Source organism: Trachymyrmex cornetzi, unplaced genomic scaffold (assembly GCF_001594075.2).
Source record: "Trachymyrmex cornetzi isolate Tcor2-1 unplaced genomic scaffold, Tcor1.1 scaffold1462, whole genome shotgun sequence".
NCBI classification, from domain to species: Eukaryota; Metazoa; Arthropoda; class Insecta; order Hymenoptera; family Formicidae; genus Trachymyrmex; species Trachymyrmex cornetzi.
In genome coordinates, this window is record NW_017296051.1 from 493403 (window position 1) to 520391 (window position 26989).

Below are 26989 nucleotides of genomic sequence, written 5' to 3' on the forward strand. Positions count from 1 at the left end.
ATGTATTAAAATTTATAATCCTTATTTATTAAAAATTATATATAAAAATAAAAAGCTAACTCCACAAACATATTGAATTTTTCAGTGAGCAATTCAAAGCAAATATGCATTTTTTATTGTATTACTTAAGAATAATGACTGCGATAGTTATCAACAACCGTTCAACAAAACGACCATATATAGAGCACATTTTACAGATAGATAACATAAGATAATTTCTAAAGGAGAATACAGCTATAGTTTCATGATATTAATACTGATATAAGCATAATTGAAGAATTCATCAACTTAGAAGTGATTTATTTGCCATCCAGCAAATTACTCTATCGATATTATTTTCTGATTGAGTTTATATACATAGTTACGTACAACTATATCAAGGATACTTGCCTCAGTAAATATGGAAATGTTGCTAATTCTTATTACAACATTAATATATATTAATGATACACCAGTGAATATTAACAATAACCAATTTCATGAGTTATTTTTTAAGAAATTTTTTAGATTTATTTTCTTCTTGTATAACAAATAAAAAATATAGAGACATTTTTGTAGAGAGATTAACGTTTTAGTAAAAGGTAGCTAATTACTACATGTATTTTTTTAATATTATCTTGAAACAGACATCTAGCACTTCATTCAATATTTCTTAATGCTCGATTATGTGCTTATTACACTTTAAATGAAAGAAAAATACATATTATATAAACACTGTCGTAAGGTACAAATTTGCTTACTTTTTTATTCCATAAAAAACACGTTATTATAAAAGAACTTGCAATTAAAGCATACTTGGTTTTACAACAATATGTTGCAATATACGTGATAATCGTACAAGCGCGTTTAGTTGCATCACATTACAATCCATTGATTTTGGATTTTATGCAAAATCTGTTGAGTTTTAGACTTTTTTAAGCATTAATTACAATTTGAATTCCAAGCCCAAGGATTGCGCGATAAATGATAAAATGTCAGCACTCTCTTCAATCTAAAAAAATTATATATAATAAAATTTCATTATGCCTGATATTTTCTAAATAAAATCATTTATACATATTGGCTTAAATACGAATCATTTGCAGAATATTTACCATTTTCATGGTTGGTTTTCCACTGCCATGACCTGCCTTGGTATCTATTTTTGCAAATAAAGGATTTTTCTGTTTTGATACATTTCCAAGTGTATGTTGAAGAGTGGCTGTTAATTTAAGAGTATGCAAAGGTACGACACGGTCATCGTGATCAGCAGTCAAAAGCAACATCGCAGGATATTGTATATCATCTTGTGGTATCCTTACATTATGTAAAGGTGAATATTTCAACAAGTTCTCGAAATGTTTGGGATCATCGGGATTGCCATAATCCGAGACCCAAGCAGAACCGATAGTAAACTTATGAAAACGTAACATATCCATAACTCTGCAATTTAGAAAAGAAAATTAATTTTTACACACATGTCTCACACACACACACACACACACACACACACACACACACACACACACACACACACACACACACATATATACCGGTAATTTAAAAATAAATTCAGTACAAAAATTTAACTAACCCCACTTGAGATATAGCAGCACCGAATAGATCAGGTCTTTGATTTACGCATACACCAACAGTCAGACCACCGTTACTGCCACCTTGAATCGTCAATTTCGCAGAGGTAGTGTATCCATTTTCTACAAGATATTTTGCTGCATATTGAAAATCATCAAATGCATTTTGCCTGTTAAAGAAGCGTCCTGCATTGTGCCATCTTTCTCCGTATTCACTATAATAAAGAATATTTTTTATCCAAACATACAGATATTTATATATATATATGTTATATATTTTCCCGGTATTATGAATGCCTTACATACCCTCCTCCACGAACATTAGCAACTGCAAGTACTCCATTGAAATGTTGGATAAAGACAAGTCTTGTAACACTGAACGTAGGTTGAATACTTGCATTAAAACCACCATATCCATAAAGTAAGCCTGGCATAGTTCCATTTAATGTAGCATCCTATGTTAAAAATTTTTTTATTTTAATATTGATGAGAAGAAACACAAAAAGATGTATTATAATCTTAAACTATTCTTATAAATTGCTGTATATCAAAGATCTAATCAGCTCATAATTAAACACATTTTAGTATTGATTTTTTTAATAATTTACGTACATTTCTTGTTACTATAAACATGGGTACTTTTGTACTATCCTTGCTTTTATAAAATATTTGACTAGTTTTGTATAAACTCGCATCAAAATCTTTCACTTTGATTTCTCGTAAGATCTGAAAACAATACCAATTACCGAATCAAGATATAACTACATCTAATGAAAAAGTGTCATATTGTATGTTAAATCATACTTATAGCATTTAAAAAAATTGATACTAACACGTGGCTCCTCTTCTTTTTTTAAATCGATTGTGTATATAATGCCTGGGGTTAAGAATGATGTAAATTGATAAAATATTTCAGAATATTTCTTCTCTCCCGAGAATCCAACAACAGTACCAAGATCAAGAGGAAATGTTCTAAGAACTTTACCAGTGTTCAAGCAATGCAATTGCAAAATATTCTATAAGAAATTAATTGTTAGTATTTTTTTATTACAATCAATCTAAATACTTTGATATATATTTACCTTAACATCTTGTATATAACAGGCAACAAATTTGTCTTCGTCCACAGCTTCAGCCCAATCTAGTACATTCTCAGGATGTTCTGGCAAAAGATCAACCCATTTGTGTTGTTCATAATCCAATAAATCTATAACTACTAACTTGTAATTAGGTGCATTTTTATTTGTGCGGAATACAGCTTTACTATCAATATTGGTCACATACTGAAAATATATGAGATATATTATATATATGTAGTAATAACGCAGAAGTGTAAGAATATTTAAGAAAGAATAAAATATTAATCACTAACTTCATAATCAGCTTCAAATTTATCAACAACTTGTGTCAATGGCAAGTTGTTCTTTACTTTCTTTCCTTTTTCTAATGGTGTAAAATATACTAAATTATCCCTACAATCCTTCCGAGGAGTAACAATGAGCCAATTACCACAAACAGACACTTGTGCACCTCTGATAAAATAATAACAGATTTATTAGAAACACATATATAAACAGATAAATTCATTCTTATCTTTATATATTATGTATGAATATATGTATATGGGCCAATATGTTGGCACAAATCTGGATATATTTGAAGACACAACTAGAAGTATTTTTTACTTATTATTGATTTGATTAAGATAATTTGAGAATTTATTCATAAAATATGTACTTTAATTTAAATATCTAAACAAAAAAAATGTGTATTAACATATTTTTTATAGTAATAAAGAAATTATTAAAAACTTACATCCTCCACAAAGGTTCTTCAGGAAACTCAACTGCGACAACATCATCTGATTGTGATGTACCAACAACGTGGTAGCATAATTTTTGATTTTCATTACCTAACGTTTCTGAACCGTCAGTTTTTCCTTGCTGATCTCGATATTGTCCATAAAAAATACCACGATTGTCACGAGTCCATGTAATCGATGAAAACTTGACTTTTTCCAAAATTTCTGAGTACTTTTCACCTTCGTAAATATTACATACATTTCATATTTTTAATAAATAAATATACACACATATTGTATTAGAGCAGAATTGTAAGCTTAAAAATTTTAACATTATCTTACCAGTATGTGCATTCAGGAAATGAATAGTCCTCCAGTCAGAACCACTTTTAGATAATCCATATGCGAAAATGCTACCATCCTCAGTAAAACTACTACTGATAATTGCAACAGTTCCATCCTCGGAAAAAGTATTAGGATCAAGAAATACTTTTGGTTCACTTTCAAGGGTATCTTGTACGTATAAAACACTAAAAAAAATAAAAATTCATTAACTTGAGACTTACTAATATATACAGATATTATATATATATTAATAATTAAACAGATATTGTATATATTAGTAGTTAAAAATTTTAATTATACCTTTGGTTTTGCAAACCAGAATTTTTATAAAAGTAATATTTTTCACCATGCCTGGCAGGACACGAGTACTTTGGAAAATCCCATAATTGCTTCAAACGATCATGAATATTGTCACGAGCTTTACACGCAGTTAGATACGGTTTAGTAATGGCGTTTTGAGCATCAACAAAAGCTTTTGTTTCTGGCGAGTCTGGATCTTCCAGCCATCTATAAGGATCACTTATCTACAAACAAAATACTGACTTTTATGATATTTATATAACTTTTTATATAACATTCAAATGTATCTTTACTCTTATAAAATCTTCTGTGATATCGCTATTATATTTATTGTTATTATTATATGTATAAAATGTATTTTATTTTAAATATATTTAAAAATCATCCCTTTTTAAGTAACTATAGTATTAAAAGCATAAGTGTGTACTAAAACTTGACTCTTCATTGGCAATCTGAGTTTTTTTTGACACAAGCAAAATTTGACTTAAATTCCACTCTCATCTTTGCTTAAATTTCAATTTTTATTAAATAAACATTTAGATTACAAACTATTTGAATATAATATAGAGAATATAATAGAGAATTGAAAAGTAATTGAATTTTTCCACAATTTTTGAAAGCTTAGAACAATGAAAAAAACCTAAACTGGACCAAACAGATTGCAGAGTATAAAATATATATCTATAGACAAAAGATTAAAATATTAAATTTTAATTTATGTTCATTATACAAGATATTTTAGGATTTAACAGACAAATGGCAGGATCTACATGACCACAGTATTCTACAAGTGAAGAGATAAGAAAAAATGTTAAACTTATATACAAATATTAATACAGAACAAGGATTTTCCAGAATATGGAAGCAAAAGTCGAACCTATTTATCTTGTGTCGAACATATTCACACTATATTCACTATTTCTGTACGTGAATATGATATTTGTTTAACTTTGAAACAGTTACGCTCGAAAAGAATAACTGTTAGATTCCCATAGTCGTAAAATAGTAAGTGCTATCAAAATGCCACCAAAATGTTCCGTTTCAATATTTGTTTATAATTTCATAATAAAGCATTTCTAGCTAAATTCTTTATTTTTTTCTTATTTCCATTTGTTCCTGCAATTTGTCCATTATATAAATCCTGAAATATACTTACGCCCATTCTTTTTCCATACCCCTGATTTAACCTTCTTACATGATTCATCTTTCATCTTTTTTTCTCTAAAAAGGAAAAAAATGAACCATGCAAGAAGTTCAGTTCTGGAGTATTGAAAAAGAAGAGGTTTCATATCTCTCTTCACAATCTTTGCATAAAGGCTAATTGTTGTGTTCGATAACAAAATTTAATATTCATCGAAATACCGTCAAGATTTAAAACACATTAACATTTGAGTTAATATTAAATATACATCATATATTAATCCTCCTGCAATCACTTCTTTCGTTTGCAATCTATATCTTTTTGTCCAACCCAAGTTATTTTACAGTTCTAATTTTCAAAAAAATTGAAGATTGCTCTTCAACGTCTCTATTCATTACCAAATAGTTTTTTAACTCAAATGTTAAAACCTTTATTTAATAAAAATTGAAATTTGAGCAAAAATGAGGGTGAAATTTGAGAATGAAATCTCATTTATGCCAAAAAAGATCCACAGAATCGATTGAGTATTTTGAAAGGTGAAAATTACAAATTTAGATGTTGACTAATAAAATTATAAATATTTTAGTATTATAAATTCATTCACTTTTGTAATTTTTACCTCATTTCAAGATATTATACAATCGACCCCCAGATTAGACGCAGAGTAAGTATTAAATATCTTATCATGTGAAAAACTAGATACAGACATTCTTTGATTTGAAATGAACAAAACACTCCACGACATGCAACCTAACCTTAACGCCGTGATAATCGTCGACGACGCTTTCATCCCTGCGCGCCTCAGGATACTGTATTCTCGTATCCATAATTTTCGATCGAGCTGCGTCTTCCTATGTACGATAAAATGCCGCTTAAGTGAGACGGAAAAACCTTATCTGACGATATTCGCGCACGTGTAAAATCTCTTTTCATATACGCCGACTGTCACCAATGCCAATTGTCACCCACAGATTTCTATATATAAGTACACTATACTACACTAGAATACTAAACTGTACTAAACTCACACTCTCAACTAGACTTTACTAGACCACTAGACTAGACCGCTAACGGCGCTCCGCGCTAATGCCGCTAATGGCAATAATGGCGCTAATTTGCCTCAAACACTGAATCACGTGACCCGGACTGACCCGCTCCAGTTCAGCGTTCGATTTGACGTCGTGCTGTTAAAAATAAGACTCGATAAAGTTCAAGTCTGGGACGATGATCCTAGACGGTACGGTGCGTCGTGGAGAGACGACTGATTTCGGTACTGTCGCGAATTTATATGAATTTATGCTTTGTTCCCTAAGGTTGTTCCCTAAGGTGTGCCGCAAGAAAAAAAAAGTCAATCAAGATCACGTGATTGCGGTGACGTTTAATGCAGTAATCGCGCGTCACAGATTAATGCGCGCACACAAAGAGAAGTCGCGTTGCTCGTGCGACAGTACGGCGAATCTGGTCACGAATAACCACGAATCCTCACTGGTGTAGTTGTGGACGTCACCCAGCGTGCTGCTTGCAAATTCACGTGACTGTCAACGTGCCACCAAGGACCACCGGACCCTTGGAGTGCTCTCCACTGGAATCCGTTAAACAAACGTATTACCGCGCGCATCGTCCTTTCGTCGAGCGGCGCCGCGACGACAAATCGGACAAATGCGGAAGGAACACGTCTCCGGTCTCCCTCGGCTTCATTTCCGCGGGGCGAGGCGGCACATTTGAGCTCTTAATCCTTTACGCTGAAATTTTTACCTGAATTGTCACTCTGAACGTTCCAAAATTTGACTCTGTCAACCCGAGTATCATCTTATCCTTAGGTCTGTTTTTTATTTCTGCATTAGACTGCATTAGAATTTTCTCGCTTTTGCCTTATGTTTAAATATTAAACATATAGGTATACCTAAATCCAAAAGTGTACACTACACTGTTAGAAATGTTCTTAAATTTCATTAACTTTTAATGTACGTTGTGAATGAAGTTTGATTTCTCTCTAACTGAAAGGACTATTAATGCACATGTTAATGAGATTTAAATTTACAGTAACTGAAAAATTAAGTGTAATGAAATTTAATATACTTTTCATTTACGGATGAAAAAAAACCTAATACTATTAACGCTTAACGTTTAATACGTTTACGTTTCTTACATGTCATTAACGTAAATTACTTTTCAGTTACAGATCTCGTACTTTTCATTAACGTGTAAATTAATTTCTATAATAATGTGTTCATTAATTTCAATACACACGTTCATCACATTTAAGACTACTGTAATTTAGTTTTTATTTTTATTTACATCATTCATTACGTTTAATTTCGTGCATAACCACATGCTTCTTTTACATGTTAATCAAAATTCATTGAGAAATTTCTAACAGTGTAGTTTAGCCACAAAAACAGACTCCTTGTTGTTCGCCGAGTGTTGAATAAGGATGAAAGATACTCGGAGTTGACAGAGTCGAGTTTTGGAATGCACTCCTGAAGAATAGAGTTTTACTTTTAAAGATTGAAAATTGAACTCTTGTTCATTCTTTAGAGTAAGGCTTCACTCTAAAGAATATAGGGAGTGGCTTAAATGCGTCTTTTATATGTATAATTTGTGAAATAAGTTTGGTATAAAAAATAGAGGAGTAAGAAATTGACCAATCGCAGTCGATTATTTTTCTCACATTCAACTGTAATTAGTCAATCTTTTACTCTTAACTTCTTATACCAAGCTTGCTCTGTATATTGTTGATGACGCATTAAGTTTATACTTGCGAAATCTTTTGTTTTTTTTTTCGTAAAAATAAAATGTCCTTTTTCTTCATTCATATCTTGGATTTATTTATTACGTATAATAAAAGTATGTATTACATCTTTAAGACGTAATGTTAGTTTTGAAATTACTTTGCATTACAGACAATTGTATTTAGCTATTTACTATCTTGAGTTCTTACAGTTGCAAGGTAATAACTAAAATTTACAACATATATAAAAATGACAAATGAAGAAACAAAGAACTACTTTTACAGGAATATTCTGCGTGTAATTATCACATTCTGTAAAACAGAATTTGTAATTCGAACCAACAACAAGAAATACGAGCAAAACAAATTCTGATCATATGTCTCAGAATTCTGATAATCATAATTGAATTTCTGATTATTTCGATTAGAATGCTTGATAGATTTAATCACAAGTATCTGATTTGTATCTTTCTACGAGAATTCCAATTAATATACAATGAGTTTTTTTCTCTAGTAAAAAATTATTTAATTCTGTTTTAAAACTATCATTAATAAAATCTATCAACTATTAACTACTATTACTAACGATTACTCTGTTAACTATTGAATAAAATTATTCTTTTATTAATTACTTCAATCTAGGTGATACTTACAATATAGGTGATGATAATAATACTATATATAGTTTTTTAGCACAGTAAAATCTTTCTAATGTAATGTCTGATTGAGCATTGAATTATTAAAAATTGCTTGTCAATTTAATTTGTGATATTATTACAGTAGTTTAATTACGTTTATAAATTCAGAAAACCAATTCGGCGCACAGTTCGAATGAACTACAAATATAGTATATGTGCATGTACATATAATATATAGTATATATATATAACTCACATTGAATTATTTAAGCATTAAAGATGCTTCGACTGTTATAGACATTTAATTTCTAGTTTATTGATTGTGTTCTCACATGTCTAAAATAAGATTCTTCTTGTTTATACTAATTAGAATTTTATTGCCTAACTGGATAAGGTACATAATGGATTAACACAAGGAAAAAATGTTCAATGGAAGAATTAATCAAGTAATTAGTGTTACTATCGGTTATTTAATATTCTTGTCAACGTGACCGCAAATAGAATGGCTCGGTTTTCGTGTTAGTTAATTAGTTAATACATGCAATCAGTTAGTTTTTTTTAATAGATGTCCTCTCTAAAGCCTATATAATTATAGCTTATAAATTACGTCGGATCTTAAAATAGATTTCTACTTACAGTTTCATATACCGCGTATCTTGGCGTATCTTGGCGTATCTTGACGTATGTGTGCTTTTTATATATGTATGTATTTTCTGATTCTCCAAATTTTTTCGCGTATTAATGCGCGTGCGGCATGCAACATTATAAGCAGAGAGAAACTGCGTTTCGTTGCATAATGCGCATGATGTATCATTTTATTCTTGTTTAATATTCTGCGAACAACAAGGATAAAAAAAATTATACCTCATGCGTATTGTGCGTGCAACGCGTGCAACGGAACGCAGTCTGAATATTATTCTAAAACCCGTGTCACACTATACGTTGGAAATTGAGAATTGTGAATTAGAGATTAGAATTTGACCAATCAGAAAATTATAATTTTAATCCGTTTCATTCTGATTGGCTGAATTTTAACCTTTTGAGGACCGGTATGTTTTTGATCGACTTTTTTATTTTAAGGGCTAGAACTTTTTTGTCAATGTCATGGGGTTGAGTGGCAAATAAGATGGCGCCACTGTCGAGTCCCTGAAGGGATCTCCGGTCTTCTACAGGTTAATCTCTATTATCTCTAATTCGCAATTTTCAATCTTCAATGCGTAATGTAACACGGGCTTAAAGAATTGCGTCCTCGATACGACAAATTGCTCCAAGATCTCGGAGACGAAATTGATCAATTGCATTGATCAATTGTTCGAATTGTTCAAATGATTTGTTAATGTTTTCTCCCCATCCAAGATTTCAGATCGATTTCTAACATCGTAGACACAAGGCTTAATATATAATACAATTGTCTAGTCTAAACTTAATAACGAATAATTTTAACATGCATATATCGCGTAGCAAACCAGGATGTTTCTATAAGATCCCAGGATTCATCAAAATTCAAATAAAGAAAATCGAATAATCAACGAACAGATTACAAATTATATGATAAAAAAACAAATATTTATCTCATTCCATGATGAAGAAAAGAAATGATAAAATTAATGAAATCTATTTGTACACGCGTTTCTATATTAAGTCAAGGATCTCTTATTTATGTATGATGACTAATCGACGATTATCAAGAGGTCCTTGATGTAATGTAGAATACTTGTATATCTTGTGTGTGTATGTACTATTTATATCTCACTACACATATCTCAAAACTTTAAAATCCTTGTCACAATTCGACATCATCACCATTCCTCACACTGAAAAAATTTTTTCAATCAAAATAATTTTTTCAATCAAAATAATTTTTTTTTTTAATAGTTCCAGATAAATATTTCTTTGCTACAAATAAATATTTATTAAATATCAACATATATTACTTGTAACAAGTAATATATGTTCACATTTAGTATAAATATTTATTTGCGCAATAAAGAAATATTTATTTAGAATTATTTTAGAAAAAAATTACTTAAATTTAGAAAATTTTTTTTCAGTGTAGATATGAAGGACTTTTGCTTTTTATTGGACGACATTTGAGATTTTGGACACAACAATTTTTTCCTCCTCAACGAGTTATATGTTTGTTAATGTATGTTTGTTTGTATGTTTTTAAAGTATGTTTTTTTATTTGTTGTGTTATATGTTTTTTAACGAGTTATCTGTTTATGTCTGGATTTTAATCATATAGATAACTCGCAACTTATTCACATTAAGCTAAGAATTCGGATGTTTTATCTGACTTTAGTCATTTTGAACTTTTTTAACTTTGTCATTATGATTTAGTGTTTATTAAAAAAAGTGAATAATCAGCGTTGGGCTCTAGAGATATACATATTAAACAAATAATAAATAAAGAAAAAACGATTTTATTATACAAGATTGCTGAAGATGGCTCGAATTGAGCCGAAACGTTCGATTTTTATATTTATGTAAGATTGAAATATACGTTAATAATTTAATCGCACCAATTACCGCGCATTAAGGCTCTTAATTGTCCGTTTTTTCTTTGTTTATTATTAGTGTTTATTATTGGTCGGCGTTCTTATAACATTATTTATAATTATATTGTTGCGTCTTTATCAGGAGATGGATTAATCTTTCGTTTATAAATTTTTGTTTAATTTTAATTTGTTTGTTGAAGAAGGACAATCAAAACGTACATTTGTTTAGATTTCATTTGTTCCATGATATTTTTGCGCTTTATCATCGCATGAAATGAGAATAAATCGTTCGGCTGATAATACAGCTTTGCAATTATTGTAAAATTTTTTTAATACGGTTAATCTGGCCTCCTCAGTTTCTCACTGAATCTAAATATATAAACCAACCATATTTTAAAGACTTTTACAACAGTTGTAAAGCTATTTTCTCTGCTGAATACGGCCAATATTTGTTTTATACAGCAACACAATCTTTAATCTGCTCGTAATTAACCATTCAATGTTCCTCATTTGTATTTAACAAGTCTTATCACAATTTGATCATTTATTAAAATTATTCTGATTATTCTGATAATATTTTTGTCTCTGGCTTCTGGATCGGAGCAGCATTTATAATGTTACACTGAAAAAAATTTCTGGTTGAAAATGGACGAATCAGAAATTTCTCTCTCTCTCTGGTTAAATTTATTAGAATTCTAATTGAGATAACCGGAATTCTGGTTGATACTATATTTCTAGTAAAATCTACTAGAATACTTATTTTTACTAGAATAATTATATTAATCAGAATTCTAGTTATCTCAACTAGAATTCTAATAGACGTAACCAGAAAATTCTGATTCGTCCATTTTCCACCAGAGTTACTATTTAATCCAACCAGATTATTTTTCTCAGTGTAGAAACAAAAATTTCTATCGAGTACATATTAAGTCTGATCAGTCACAATATTTCTGTTTACGACCAAAAATTCGAATGCGTTAATCATCTCCTTTTTTAATTATATGTCTTTATTATGCGAAAAAAATTACATAGTGCAACCGAACTGAAACGAGTGGATACACAATCGCTAATTCGTAGAAGAAACCGCAATATTTTCTATCATTAATTATGTAGCGACATCGAGATAATTATCAAGAAATACTTTGACCCGCGACAGATTCTAGTATTTTTTTTCTTTTTTTGTCTTTTTCGCGTGTGACGTTGAACTATATAAGTTCAACGTCAACATTGCTATTCATGGGAGGTAGTAGGGCGAGAGACGCGGTATCTTCTTATCGGTAGGCTTCAATTGCCCTCTCTTTCTCTCTCTCTCTCTTGTCAAGCATGATAGTAATTGCCACGTGAACGAGACTTTTCACGAGGCGGTACAATGCACCATATTGCGAATGAACGCAGTGTCGTAGATATATCAATGGCAGCAAGTAATTTATTGTCACAAATACATAAATAAGGGGAGAAGCGCGGAAATAAAGAAAAAAATTGTCTCAATCCTTAAACCTCGTCTACGTATAATGCAATAATTAATTATGTACGCTGTTTTTTATTCCTCCTTCATCACTTCTTTTATTATCGGATGTTAATCAGAATAAAATATACATGCAATTACATTTTCTAAGGAAATAAGTTTCGAGACAGGAAATGCAGATTCACGCAATATACATATATATAGTGCGTGTGAGGGACTATAATACAAATTCCTTTTTTCCTTATTTTATTTCTTGTTAATATTATTTACATTTCATATAGTTTAACGTGTTATAAATATAACTTTAGTATCTAGGATATGTAGATGGTTTACAATGTAGGATTGGGATAGATTGGAAATATTGTTTTCTTCCTATATGTGTTAAATGAATTCATTGCCACATCGGAGTTATAAATTCAGCAATATAAATGTAATATAATATATGGTGTTACATAACATATTGCTGAGTGCGAAATTATACATTAATGTTAAGGTACTTTTTTATTGATGTCGTCTGGATATGATACTTGTTAGATTTTAAGTAAATCGAGGGTTAGAAATAAAGCTCTCTTTCTCATTTTTTTCTCTTTCTCATCAAGGTCAGTTCAAATAAACATTAAAATTAAGTTAGATAAAGTCTAGATTAAAGCGGTATTCATGGCCGATTCCTCGATAAACAAGAAATTTTAAGAAAGCGAATTAGAATTGCGCTAGTGAATGTCGAAGGTTATTGTACACAAAGTTATAGTTATAGTTTAATGATTAAAACACTTAATGCGATGGATATTGTATAATTAAATGTTTTGACGGCAATAATAAATGCTTGATGTTAATACTGTTATGTTTTTAACAAAATATTTATTAAATATTTTAATAATTTGTCTGTTTATGCCTCTATAACACTAATAATTAGCTACGTACACAACAATGAGAAGATTTTTTCTTTGTAGTTGAGTTTTTCATACTTTTCATCATTCTTTTTTCTCTTCAATGTCTATATTACTTATACTTATTTCATTTTAAATGTGCAAGTAATGCTATATTAAGTTACAAAGAACAGACTCAAAAGCAATGCATTTGGTTAAATTCACTATTATACATATATTATAAACGTACATGTATAAATAAAAAATTCTTATTCATCAAGAAACATAGTATTACACATATTGTAAGTCCTAAGAAACAAAATTAAATGGTTTTTCAAAATTCTAATTCTGTTGGAATATCTATGAGGCTATTATACATATTTGATTAGAATGACAAGTAATTATTTCAGTTTTTTTTATATAATGGATTTTTATATAATTATTTTAGTTTTCTTTATATAATGGATTTTTTGTAAAGGTCTTTGTTTGATATTTCAGTTGGAGTTCTAATGTTAATTAAATCAAACTGAAACAATTAATATTTGTTTATTTAGTTTTTTTTTTTCAGTTCTTTTTAGCTTCGAAGATAGATTAATTTCAACATATATGTGGAGCGCAAAATGACACAATAACCTTGATCTTAAGAATTAATTCTAATAATTCCAGCTGAGTTATTAATAGAATTTGATCGAATTTATAAGCGTATAGCACAGAAATTTGCAGCAACGTTACAGAGATATTGCAAAGATATCTTTTTGCAATATTATATATTTCAGCAATGTTGCAGCATAAAATCGAAAATTATTGTATTACTACAAGGTCGTCGAAAAGAAATTTATTTATGTACCTCTTTTTGATACAAATAGATAGGCAAAGATAAAAAGAAACAGAGATAAAAAAGAAGATAAAATACAATGTAATAAATAAATTTTTATTATCTATTTATCGTAGTACTACTGATTCCTATGAAGTTGTTAACGTAAGATAAAAAACTACGATAAGCGACGTAGAATAGTGCGAATTGTATCGATGATATACTTAAAAAATTATAAAGCTTTTTTAAAAACAGTCTGTCGACGTAATGACATTTATTTCTCGCGTAACTATCCAGACAATACACAAGTCTAAAATTGTAACATAAGATGTCTTCAAGTCGTTTTGAATGCCAAAAAAACATTTTGTGACCCAATTTTAGATACTTTTAGGTACACTACGGCTCATAAGTATTCAAATGACGGATATTTATATTTTATTTAGTTTTTTAAAGCTATGTAAATGTTTTATATGCTATATTTATACTTTATAGAAATAATTGACACTGTTTTTGTCACATATTTTAACTGTATGTAAATTTAAATTATTACCCAGTAAACAATTTTTCATGCATAAATATGTATAAATATGTATAAACATACATAAATACGTATAAATATTCATAAACATGTATAATTATATATGAAATATGTCCATATATAATCACACATCCTTCTTTATTTTATAAAATTCTTTTTGGTGTATAGTAATAATAATACTAATGTGAAAACATCAAAAATAATTATAAAGGGATAATTTTCGCATTGTTCGTTTTAGAAAAAAACAAGTTTAGGGAAATGTAAAGAAAATTGCTCATACACAATTATGTATAATTTTGTATGTAATTATACATAAATAATTTTTTTACATTTCTTCAAACTTTATTTTTTCTAAAACAAATAGTGCGAAAATTACCCTTTTAGTTGTTTTCACACATTAACTATTATTATTTCTATTACACTAAAAAGTAATTTTACAAATGAAAGAGGGATGTATGAACATGTATAGACATATTTCATATAAAATTATATTTATGAACATTTATACATGTTTATGTATGTTTATACATATTTATACATATCGATACATGACAAATTTGTTACTGGGTAAAACAATATTTATAAAATTAACTGTCTCCAACTATCCTTAAATCGATATTACGATATTTCTCATCATTTCGTTTATCTATATCACATTATTTTCAAAGCAACCCATAATTAAAACAAATTAAAACGAAATAATGGGAAATACCAAATGTAAAATCGCGCGATTCAACAGTAGCTCGATGAATGTTGTTTAAATAATTTAAATTTACATACAATATACAATCAACATAAAAAAAAAAGCGTTAATTACTCTAAATAAAGTATTATCTGTGTTAGCAACAGTATAATATCGAAAACGTTAGCTTTAAAAATGAAAAAGCTTTGAAAATAATATTTATGAACTATAACGTACAAAATCGATCGGTGCAGCCAGACGTATTGCAAACAGGCAATGACGATAACAGTCTAGCGATAACACGCAATTAATGAGACGACGGGGGGCTCCTTATCGTGATATTTACGCGCCTGGTTCAAAATTCGGTCGCACGCGGGGAACAGACAGAGATTGGATGAGATGAGACTGGCCAAGACTGAGGAGAGTAGAGTGGCGTCGCAGCTGTATCACGCATTGGTCAGCTGTACTTTGTGCTCGAACTTAGATAACCTCTTCGGGAGGCGAAAAGTGCCGAATCCCCTCTCCGTCGGCAAGTGGAACAAGAATGCCGTATAAAGACCGAACTCTCGTCTCATTTTACGCAATTTCACGTTCATTAGTGCAGGTACAACGTTTGATTTCGTGCCGTACGAAACACCGTCGACAACGTCTCGGAAGAGTTACATGTGTCGTAGGTAGCAGGAGTAGGTTACATAGACGAAGTTGTAGAGAGAGGCTAGATCAGAGCCGTATCTTACTTCCGGCGCAGGTAAATTTAATTTCGGTTCAAACTGTCAGCAAACGGAGGAATGCAAAAGGACTGTCGAGATTGTCTGGGTATCCGGTACCGCATTAATTCCCTGGACCAGACCTGGAAGTGGTTGCATCAGACCATCGCCTTGCACGACTACCTGATCTCCATAACTGCGAGCCAGACCAACGTCTCCATGTGTTTTTCTCAGTAGAGGCTACTCTTTGTCTACTGAGAAACAGAGATTGATCCAAGACTGATCTCACCGAGGTAATTTGGGTGCCTCATGGTTCATTATATCCAAGACTGATATATGTATATGTAATATACGTATATATATGTGCACGTGTGACTTGCGTCACGGTGACGTTAAATAGATCAGGTAGTCTGCGATCAACCGCTCGCCTAACGCAACCAGGAAATTTTACTTTGCTTTTACACGCCACACGCAATGTCTTTGTCTGCTAGACTATGTGTCGCTGTCAGGTGCTGCTCATCTTTAGACAGTGCCCGTCAAACTGCCAAGCAGATCACTAGGTACGCGTCGACCTTTAATGCACGCGACAATGATAATTTCATCAAGAAGTCAGTATTCATATCACAATCCACGGATGTGTTCGTCAACCTGGCATTGGAGCACTGGCTGTATCGCAACTTTGACTTCTCCAAGCATCACGTTTTGCTGTTCTGGAGGAACAATCCCTGTGTGGTTTTTGGCCGCCACCAGAATCCTTGGCTTGAATGCAATGTTCAAGCATCCGAAAAGGCAGGCATTGCGCTGGCACGTCGAAATAGCGGCGGTGGTACCGTTTACCACGACAATGGTAATCTCAACTTGACGTTCTTTACTCCACGTGAAAGATATAATCGGAGATACAATTTGAACATCATCACGAACGCTTTGTTTCGGCAATGGGGACTGAAGAGTGTGATCAACAAGCGAGAAGATATCGTAGTCAATGAAGATTGCAAGGTATCTTTTAATATAAAATGTTTACAAAAATATCTCATTTCATTTATATTCAATAATTAAGAATTAAATATTAATTTTTGTATGATCATATTATGTAATATCACATGATCAGTATACACTTAAGACCTAAAGTTTAGGAACACTTAAAAAATTGATATTTTTAAGATTATATAAATATCTATAACAATTGGTTTTGTAACAATAGTTTCTTAGATCCAGAAATTGTTATTGAATCTAAATGACAAATTATTATTAAAAAGGACATTATTATTTGAGTAAGTAATCCAAAAAATGTCAATTTTTAAATAGTTGTTAAACGTTTAACCTTGTATGTATATTATGTAATTCACACGTTAGTAAAAAAACATTTCGACACAATGATGTAATAACCTTGTAGTAAAGAATAGATTTTTATGTACAGCAACTAATTGCGAAATTGTGTGTTACTCGCTTCGAGCAACTTACTTTAAAATTATACTTTAAAATTATACTTTAATACATTTTTGTGATAAGATTCTTAATTATTAAAGTTACATTTCGAAAATGTATTATATTTTTTTAAATTACAATGTAGGTATCTGGAACAGCTGCAAAATTGGGAAAACCAAATGCCTATCATCATTGCACGCTTTTGGTCAACGTCAACAAAGCCAATCTGAGTTCTATTCTTGAAAGAAAAGAGGTAAGTTCTCTCTCCATATTGCTTAACCACACATGTGTCTTCATATAAAATATGTATTTGTGTCACAAAATGATTTCATAATGCAAAAATATGTCAATATCGCTAACAAAGCGCGAGACAAGATAATTCCATGATTATTATGCACAAAAAAGTAAGAAAAAGACAAGTAATGGGTAAATATACTTTCAGAATGGTATCGTTACAAATGCAACAACTTCTATACGTTCTCCAATTATGAACTTGATTGATATAAACCGAAATATCCAAATGGATAAGCTGTTGTCTGCTATTGGCTGGGAATATCTGCGTACGAAAGCCCTCGCTCTCGAAGACGGAAAATATGATCTGGTTGAACAACAAAAGGGATTCAAGTTTATCAATCCAACCGAAGACTGGTTCCCTGGTATGTATGAAAAACAGATCTTATTATTTTTAAAAAATGTATTGAAGGTATGAGAGATTGATTTTAAAATAATTTTATACATTTTTTTTTGTTATCAAATGGAAATTACCGAATATGAAATATACATAGTTAGTTGATAACAGATTAAAAATAATTCTATAATTCTATAATTGTATTACCTAGGAATTGATAACTTCATCAGTGAATTTCGTTCTTGGGATTGGAATTTCGGCAGGACGCCGAAATTTATAGTTACCCGTACGCTTGACTTTCCCGCTCACGATGGTAAAATATATCGCCTAAACTTGAGTTTGGAAGTGCAAAACGGTTTCGTGGAAGAAATCAGAATGAGTTTGCCTGCTGGTTTAGTATCGACCGACTTCGCCCAAGATGCGAGCGTGATTAGTAATATTCGCGGTACAAAATACAATCATGATGTAACGGAAAACATAATTGCCGCGATTGGCGGTAAGACCGTCACCTTAAATACGACCCAACAAAGCATAGATGAGAACAATATGAGACTTGACGAGGTTACGCTACAATGACCCGAAGTCTCGAGCAATCACCATTCTGCTCCTAATGTCATTGTGTTCAAACGAAAATAATTAGTGTTAAAATTATGTACGTTGTATTATACATGTACATGTATAACATTACATGTCTATATTTTATATATATGCACATATCATGCAAAACATAAAAAAAAAGATTATCAACCACTATCATTGCGATATTCTAAACATTAGGTGTATTGAAGCTGATGAAGCAGCTAGCCTATTCGCCGACCGATTAAACATGATTGGCTTCTACTTATAGATCCAATAAATCATATTCAATCGCACGACGAGCAGGCTACTGGTTTCGTCCGGTTTGAACATGGCTATTGAAGAATGTAGTAAAACGCGAGAGGGTCCCGTTAGCCCACATCCTGATAGCATGCATGCACTAACATCGGCCGTGCCGATGTGTAATTTAATAATTTCTCACTGTTTTTGTTATCAATGAGAATATTTTATATTAAATTATTCTTGCCAATTAACGATGTGCGCAATTGGATCCTTCTCGTAAAACGCACGTATAATTTTCCTATCGTTTCCTTCTCGTAAAACAACGTATAATTTTCCTATCGTTGATATTATTGTTATTGAATTGACTATTTTACGAATAAAATAAATTTTCTATAATTAAAGTTATTTTATTAATCTATCGATTTATGCACATATTATTAAAAGCAAACCAAATTATTTCTTTTTAACATTGTAGCGGAGAGAAATTTTAATTTGCAATATATATTTTATGAACTAAATTGGTATACTAAAATCTCATAGACAAATAAGTGTTATTTTACGTATGTTTAAAAATTATATTCGAAAGATGGCACATTACCTATTAGAAGACAACAGAGTGATCAGAATCGAAGCGTTTCGTTTTTCAATTGTTAATACATTCTGTTATTTAAATATTAAAGTATTTACAATTTCTTGCCTGCTTTTTATTTCTTTAAACGTTTAATTGATTTGATAAAATAACGTGTCAAAATTTTCTCAAAGTAGTTTTATTATAAATTCGTAACTTAGAATGAAGTCAATACTATTCCATTTTTTGTGCTTCTCAATATACTGATATCTCTTAAACAATAGAATAAATATGGGATTTTGTCAGCATGCAACATGCTAATCCGTGCACTAAATCTTAAAATGACAAGTCAGTCAACAACAATGTAATAATAACTTACCTTTAAAACTTAAGTGTATTCCGTACTATTTGTGGCAACATTATTATTTAAATTTGTTGTAACTGAAACATTACGATAACGTCCCGGTCGCAACATGACTTCACGATACGGTGGCGGTGGAGTATCTGGGCAGGATATTACGGTGTCATTAAGGGGATCCTCAAATTGCCACAGATTCTGTAGCAACGAAACTCTTTGAGCATCGTTATCGGTTTGTCGGCTACGACATATCTTTCTTGTGATCCAAACGTAACAAATTAACATACCGCTCGCGATACCGAGCAAAAATCCGACCACGAGGAACCAGTACGGCGATATGGAATTCAACGCTTTCGTAAAGTTTGTTTCATCTGTCGTAGTAACACAAGCAATTGTGTCTTCGTGCACTGGTGTAGATATAAAATGTTTCTTTGTCACGTTTTTCTTGATGTTTGGGTTCAAATTTATTAAAGGCCGACGCTTCTCATACTTAATTCGTGGATCATAAAGGATCATTTTTTCAAATTTCTTCGGCTCCGCATTTTTTGCACATACTGCTTGATACTGTATGTTCTTGCGGGTCAAATATATTTGCAAATCATATGTAAGCTTATCACAGGACCAGGGATTTCTGAAAAAGGAAGAAATCAAAACACTCTGAGAATGCAAGTTATTAGAAAGTAAATATAAATAAACTTTTTATAATTAATTGTTTTGTACTTTATAGATAAGTGTACTTTACGTATGAACATATTAAACATATTGAAATATATGTTATTTTGCTTCTAAATAATTTTGAAATTATATCTATAATGATACACATATAAAAAACTATGCACAAATTAAAATGTAGCCAAATGTTAAATTTTTCGATAACATCGTCGTCTTACCCCTCTATTGATAATCTTCTTAAAAATTGTAACGTTTCAAGAGCAACGGTATCCAGTTGAATCATCAAGTTATTTGAAAGATCAAGAGTACGAAGATGCGAGAGTCCAATAAACATATCTGCTGGTACATGACTAATTTGACACGAATCCAGAGTTAAGTCCTGAGTAAAATAATTTTTTAATTAAATGAAAGTGTCACATCTTTTTATACAATTGAATTAATTGTAAATCAAAATCAAAATTATATAATATAATATAAATCAAAATTAATTGTTAATCAAAGTCAATGATATTAGCTATAATGAATGTAAATATTATGATTTTATCATCGTGAATATTACCTAATCTAAATAACGTTTTCGTGGCAAATACTTGGCTAAAATATTAAGTTATATTTACGTTAATATTATCCTATAAATGCAATATATAATGTAAATATTGATGTAAATATAATGATATTGATAGGAAATATCTTAATTAACATTCTCCTTATTACCGCGAGCCAGGAGCATTCCAGTCTCGGCACATGAGAATTGAAATTGTTTTTTGACAATCGTAGAATTCGCAATTTTTTTACTGGCATGAAAATATTTGGCAAGAGATAGTAAAGGTGATTTCGGGATAGATCCAAAACTGTCAATTCAGATAATCCATTAAAAGCGTTTAGGCCAATTTCGCTGATCGCATTTACGGACAAGTTTAAATATTTAAGTCTTGTCAACCCTGCTTCCTAAAATAAACAGAAATGTTACAATATATGAGTATTATATATCCCATTTAATATTTAAAATTTATCTGAAATTTTAACTATGTATGGAATGACAATTGGGAAATTGAAACTAAATGGCAGTTTTACAATAAGTGGACAAAATAAAATGAATTAAACGTTGTAAAATATTTCAAAAATATTACAAAATATTAAAAAAGTTTGTCATTAGCATATAGTAAAGATATAAAAATCAAGATTTCTGAGAATCGAATTGAATTTCTTCATAAATCCGAATTTATCCGAATCGACGAAATTTTTTACCTAAATCAAATTAAATCAAATTGTTAAAACATAGTTTCTAATTGACAACACAATAATTATTATTAGGTTGAATTTCAATGAACTCGATGAATCATAAGTATATTTTATAAGTAATTTTGCGAGCATGTTCCTGGATAAAAAAGAAGAACAAATGTTCCTATAAACATAAAGTCTCAAATTTTTTTATTGTAAACACAGTAGTATCAGATATAATAACTTTAATAATACTTTTAATTGAGACTTTTACGGGTGTTTTCTTCAGAGGTGCTAATAAAAGTTTGCGGGTTATCGCCGTGTCGTGATCCATTACTTATTTATTGGCATAAGTAATGGATCGCGACACAATATAATGACTTTATTTATCTGATAACCAATCATTATTTTAAATCTAAGTATTTATGTTCATTACTTCGATAATTGAAATGTTTGTGACCTATAATGTTCATAAAAAAATTTGTTTTTATTTTTTATTCAGAAGCACGCTCATGAAATTTTAAGACATATTTGACTCATCCCCTATAGCTAATAAAAAAGATTTTCCTATGACGATTTAATGGAATATAAAATATTTTTTAACTTTTGATTTATCATTACAACGTTTATATATATATATACACGAGTATATTCTTCTCAGTCCTATTGCTCGTGACCGAGCGTGGTGACTTCTCTCATATGTCTGTGGTGCGCACGCTGATTGTACACAGTCATATGGGACCTACAGTTTAACGTCGATTCCGAACGACGATTTATTAGAGAAGTGCTCTGGCAAGGATACTCTCGGTGATTTGCCATTGCCTTCCGAGAGGAGCTGCGAGCATTCGAAAACATTTTTCGGTTCTGCCTGGGATCGAACCCGGGGATCTCTGGATAGCAGTGAGCAGTCTCATGAGCTGCCTGCTACGCCACGCTCGCACTCAAGATTTTTCTATGTATTTTACTGTATTAGCAGGAAATATGATTGTATAGAAATACATACATGTATACAGACATACATATGTATATATGCATATGAGGCATTCCACGTCAAACCGGACACCTTTGAAACATCGTTATTTTTAATTTGTTTTTAAATTTGTTGACATATTCTACAGATAGAAATATAAGACACGTGTTTCGTGAAAAAAATTTTAGATTTTTTTGTGAAATTATTCCCACTTGTAAATTGCAGAAATTCATAAAAAAACGTCGCTCGCGAATATTCGAATTATTATGTATATCGTCAAAACCATTAGTGGTACAAAAAAAGGAAGAGATGAATTTTAAAGATCTTAAATTATTCTATAAATGGGTTATTCTTAATTTATCATTTATCATTTATTGCATACGTATACGGAACCGCGCCGTCACACAACAAAATTTTTTAATTATACATTCCATTCGAATTTCATTTTGAAATTTTCAGGGTTACTTTATAATTGAAGTGAGAACATGATGATATTTTTTACAAAATTTTTAAATTGGTAAGTTGATGAAAAATATGCCCTTGGGAAAATTTACTTTTAACGACGTTAAAGTTTTTAAAAGTAATTAAGAGTTTACTTAAAAAATTTTGAGGTAATTTCAAAATGTGTTAAGCCAAACCTTAAAATTTTTAAAGTTTTTCAAGGATGATTTAAATATAATCGACACAGCGCGTTAGTTTCTTTCAGTTGTTCCTAAGTCAATTTTAAAGTTATTTTAAAAAAAAGTTTAAAGTGTTAAAATTTACCTTTATTTCTTTATAGGTTTTCTCTACAGTAAATTTTAAATATTCTGAAATAAATTTTTTAAATTTTTTAAAGTAAATTTTCTCAAGGATGTATATAAAAAAGATTGTCAATATATATAATTTGTATTCAAATCCCTCTTAAATTTGAAATTTTCAAATAGTTCGAATCATAAAAATTCAAATCCAAACCGAATCGAATCTTACAGGAAAGAAGACGATTATGGAACAGCTGGAGTTATGAAATGCCACGATATCTTGTACAGTTTAAGGTATACAATTTCATGATGACGCTCGACGTTCATTTTTATGGCCGTAACACAGACTTTTGCATAATGTATAACATAACGCATAATACATAAAAGAATCAACCAATTAAAGTTCCTCTTTTCTATGAAACAGAAGGAAAGGAAGGGCTCTGATTGGTTGATTCTCTTATGCGTTATGCAAAAGTATGGGCCTTTAGCGTCAAAATAGGTCACGTAATCAAAGTTGGCTAATATCGAACGTTAATTTGATAACTATTTGAGCTATTTTGATGCTAAAAACGAGAGTTGAACATCAGTGTGAAAAGGTATCTTTATAATGTATTCTGAAAACGATCGTCAAAATTACTTTTTCACAGTTCGATGTATATTAAGAGTTCTCTAATTGTTTTTCTATTTCCTTTTCCATTGTAAAGGAGAATATTATATCTCCTACCCGTTATTTTATTCAGTCATATACAATGTCATATTCATGTTACATCAACATTGAAGGTATTATTTTTCTCCATATATAGTGGGTGTATTTTACATTACTTTAATTTAGTTTCTTAAACTGAATTCAATTATGACTTAAATTATTGATATTTAATTTATTTTAACGATTTTATCACTATATGACTATTGTTAGTTTAATTTGTTACAATTTCTATGAGATGACAACCTACAATTTGAAGGTCATATAGTCTAATATTTTTAATCTGTTGACATGAACTCAATTTTGTTTTTTTTTTCTTTTGTAAGACATATTTAATATTTTAATTATATTTCAAGAATGTCATTACTTCATAGATTTGCATTGTTTAGAATGATTAATGTGATCAAAAAATTTTTTGTAATTCTGTCAATTTGTTTGCATTGAGAAGGATCTAGGATCGAAATATTTCGAGGAATAAATTTCATCGTTATCCAAACTGTGAGAGGTTTAATCATAATATTACTATTTCTCTATGCTTTTCAATCAACGGTGGCTCGTGAAGGCATTTTACTTATTTATTGATTAAATTGTTGAAGCTGTTATTGTTTGAATTTAACTGTAACTATGTTTTCGAAAAATTTCAAATTCCTTTCATAGAAATGGTTATTCGTATCGAAATCGTCTGATAATTACTGTGCTATGCAGCCAATCGAATTTTCGATTTTTTACAGATTTATAAACATATATTTCTTTGGCATTATATATATGATGCTAATAACAATGACAGATATTTCCTGCAGGGTATTGTTTCAGTCGTTCCATTTCCTCCACTTTCATTATAAAACAACAAATATTTAATTTTAAGAACTTCCCGATTGTTATCCTCTGTCATCCACGAGAAAACTTTAAATCGTACATTATTTATATCGAAACTCAATTTTATATCTACAAATTTGTGTATATGAATAAAAGATATGTTAATCGTTTGTCATTACAGAAATGTTCGCTAAAGGCAACGCTAAGGATAAAAAAATGTTCTTTTTTATCGCTTTGAAACTCAAATAAAAATTTTAATAAACTAGCAGATAATTTATGGTCAAAGTGCCCAAGTAAGATCTCATTGTCAGGTAGAACTTTCTATCAAACTAAAGGTTTTAAAAGTGTCTCAGAGAAAGATTCAAATTAAGTACCTTAAAGAGCATGAATAAGCATAAAAACGAGAGAGATGGGGAATTTTCTAAATAAAACATCCGCTAGCAAAAAAGATACAAACATACAAATGTATTAGAGATATATTAAGTCAGGTATACAAATAGACGACAGAAATTTCAAGTATAGAATAGACGATAGAAATTTATATTATACATGGCAAAATGAATTTCCATTGTCTACTGTCCTACACTTTAACACTATGGACACTTGTCATAATAAATCATCATCAATTCATTATTTAAGTTCCAAAACGACAAAAAAGAATATTTTTCATTTTTAGTATTATTCCTTTTAGTAGATACTTCCATAGTGATAAATGATCAATATACTTTTTATTGCGATACACCTAGATCTCTCGTTAAATGTGCGGGCTGCTCGTACAATACTCACAGCTAGTTCGTAATTATTTAAAATGGATATGGAGTTATTCGACAGATCCAAGGCTTGCACGATGCTCGGCGCACCTGTATGAATGCTATAAAGATGGCGTCCGGTGCACGAAGCGTGCTGCAAATTGTACCAGGTACCGCATTCGCACAACGACGGACACCATCCTGAGACACCGAATGCAACCTCGTAGAGGACGAGGACGATGAGCCAGGTCCTGATAACCTCGCGCATCATGATGTAGCGCACGGGATGGACGAAAAGCCGAATTCGACGGTCTCGCCGTCCAGCATTATCGCTCCCTAACGTTTTCGCGTCCGATCGGGTCGTCGTCTCGTCTTAACCGGGCAAGAAACTGTCGTCTACTGGACGTAATCTTATCTTAACCGTGTACACCAAGCGTGTGGATGACGAAGCGTGTATATCGGGACGCGTCATATCATCGTCTTATCCTGCTCATATATATCGTATACTTTCCAGGAATCTGTGGCACAGAGATATTTTACTAGCCGAGAGAAGGGGAAACTACCTTCGTCAAATTCCGTAGGGACAGACGGAACTAATTGCTGACGAGACGAAAAGCCGAGTTTTTTAAAGTGTATGCGACCATTACGGGCCTTCTGCAATAAGCCATTAGTCATAGGGTAAACTCGGGTATGATGGCCATAGTTTTTTAAAATGCAAGAAACGTACATTTATTCTTGTAACTTTTTAACAATATTTGGGATATTACTTTCACTGAAGCTTAAAGTAACAAATACTATCGAAATTAAAGAGAAAATACTTAACAGAACTCTAATTTTATCAAAATATTACAAAGTATGCATTGGCCATCTTATCTGATTTTTAGGGAAAAGATGGGCATGATATTAAGAAAGATAGCCATAGTATTTATAAATAAATAGTGAAAATAAAAGTATTAATTATAGGTCACATTGCAATTTACGTATTTTTATTGTGTATGTAATGTTGATTATGGCAACTTAACTGTAATTTATTAGACATTATAACAGTTTTTAGCAGACACGTGCAAAACTTTGCAGATAGTCGAAAGAAAAAATATTAGATAATATTTATAATATTGTTATTTTGAACAGTGTACTCATATGAACTACTGTAAATATTGATTATCTTTAAGAATGACTATAAAAATGCACTATTTATCAATTATTGGAGAAATTATAGCCAT

General features: G+C 30.7%; 3 protein-coding genes across 5 annotated transcripts; 1 reads left to right on the top strand and 2 right to left on the bottom strand.

Annotated features, from left to right (window-relative positions):
* Window positions 1–663: 663 nt before the first annotated feature.
* Window positions 664–16173, bottom strand: LOC108757544 (prolyl endopeptidase). Of its 3 annotated transcripts, none has more exons than XM_018502001.1 (14): window positions 15628–16173; window positions 6645–6900; window positions 5914–6009; window positions 4018–4241; window positions 3715–3902; window positions 3387–3612; window positions 2944–3103; window positions 2654–2854; window positions 2405–2587; window positions 2184–2297; window positions 1878–2026; window positions 1574–1786; window positions 1095–1422; window positions 664–991 (listed from the first exon to the last, which is right to left on the bottom strand). In XM_018502001.1, the coding sequence occupies exons 2-14, from the start codon at window positions 6774–6776 to the stop codon at window positions 926–928; spliced, it is 2280 nt and encodes a 759-aa protein (XP_018357503.1). In that variant the 5' UTR covers window positions 6777–6900; window positions 15628–16173; the 3' UTR covers window positions 664–925. The 3 variants fall into 3 exon arrangements, with proteins under 3 accessions (XP_018357503.1, XP_018357504.1, XP_018357505.1); XM_018502002.1 differs by lacking the exon at window positions 15628–16173 and adding an exon at window positions 6189–6342 and having other exon boundaries at window positions 6645–6672; XM_018502003.1 differs by lacking the exons at window positions 6645–6900; window positions 15628–16173 and adding an exon at window positions 6187–6625.
* Window positions 16174–16349: 176 nt separating this feature from the next.
* On the top strand, window positions 16350–19305 carry Lipt1 (Lipoyltransferase 1). Its single transcript, XM_018502004.1, has 4 exons — window positions 16350–17093; window positions 17668–17775; window positions 17965–18178; window positions 18362–19305. Exons 1-4 carry the CDS (start codon window positions 16572–16574, stop codon window positions 18724–18726), a joined length of 1209 nt encoding a protein of 402 aa, XP_018357506.1. The 5' UTR covers window positions 16350–16571; the 3' UTR covers window positions 18727–19305.
* A 422-nt stretch (window positions 19306–19727) lies between these two features.
* LOC108757540 (amphoterin-induced protein 2) lies at window positions 19728–26152 on the bottom strand. The gene is made up of 4 exons (XM_018501991.1): window positions 25804–26152; window positions 21282–21515; window positions 20786–20946; window positions 19728–20526 (listed from the first exon to the last, which is right to left on the bottom strand). Exons 1-4 carry the CDS (start codon window positions 26035–26037, stop codon window positions 19926–19928), a joined length of 1230 nt encoding a protein of 409 aa, XP_018357493.1. The 5' UTR covers window positions 26038–26152; the 3' UTR covers window positions 19728–19925.
* Between the last annotated feature and the right edge of the window lie 837 nt (window positions 26153–26989).

Coding starts and splice junctions, on each gene's coding strand:
- LOC108757544 (XM_018502001.1), bottom strand. CDS start 6,776: ATGCGCGCGGTAATACGTTTGTTTAACGGATTCCAGTGGAGAGCACTC. Junction 2,855..2,943: donor AATTTGAAGCTGATTATGAA/GTTAGTGATTAA, acceptor ATATATTTTCAG/TATGTGACCAATATTGATAG. Junction 2,298..2,404: donor AAAAAGAAGAGGAGCCACGT/GTTAGTATCAAT, acceptor TATTGTTTTCAG/ATCTTACGAGAAATCAAAGT.
- Lipt1 (XM_018502004.1), top strand. CDS start 16,572: ATGTCTTTGTCTGCTAGACTATGTGTCGCTGTCAGGTGCTGCTCATCT. Junction 17,776..17,964: donor CTATTCTTGAAAGAAAAGAG/GTAAGTTCTCTC, acceptor ATATACTTTCAG/AATGGTATCGTTACAAATGC. Junction 18,179..18,361: donor AACCGAAGACTGGTTCCCTG/GTATGTATGAAA, acceptor TGTATTACCTAG/GAATTGATAACTTCATCAGT.
- LOC108757540 (XM_018501991.1), bottom strand. CDS start 26,037: ATGATGCGCGAGGTTATCAGGACCTGGCTCATCGTCCTCGTCCTCTAC. Junction 20,947..21,281: donor TGGAATGCTCCTGGCTCGCG/GTAATAAGGAGA, acceptor TATTTTACTCAG/GACTTAACTCTGGATTCGTG. Junction 20,527..20,785: donor AGAAGATTATCAATAGAGGG/GTAAGACGACGA, acceptor TTCCTTTTTCAG/AAATCCCTGGTCCTGTGATA.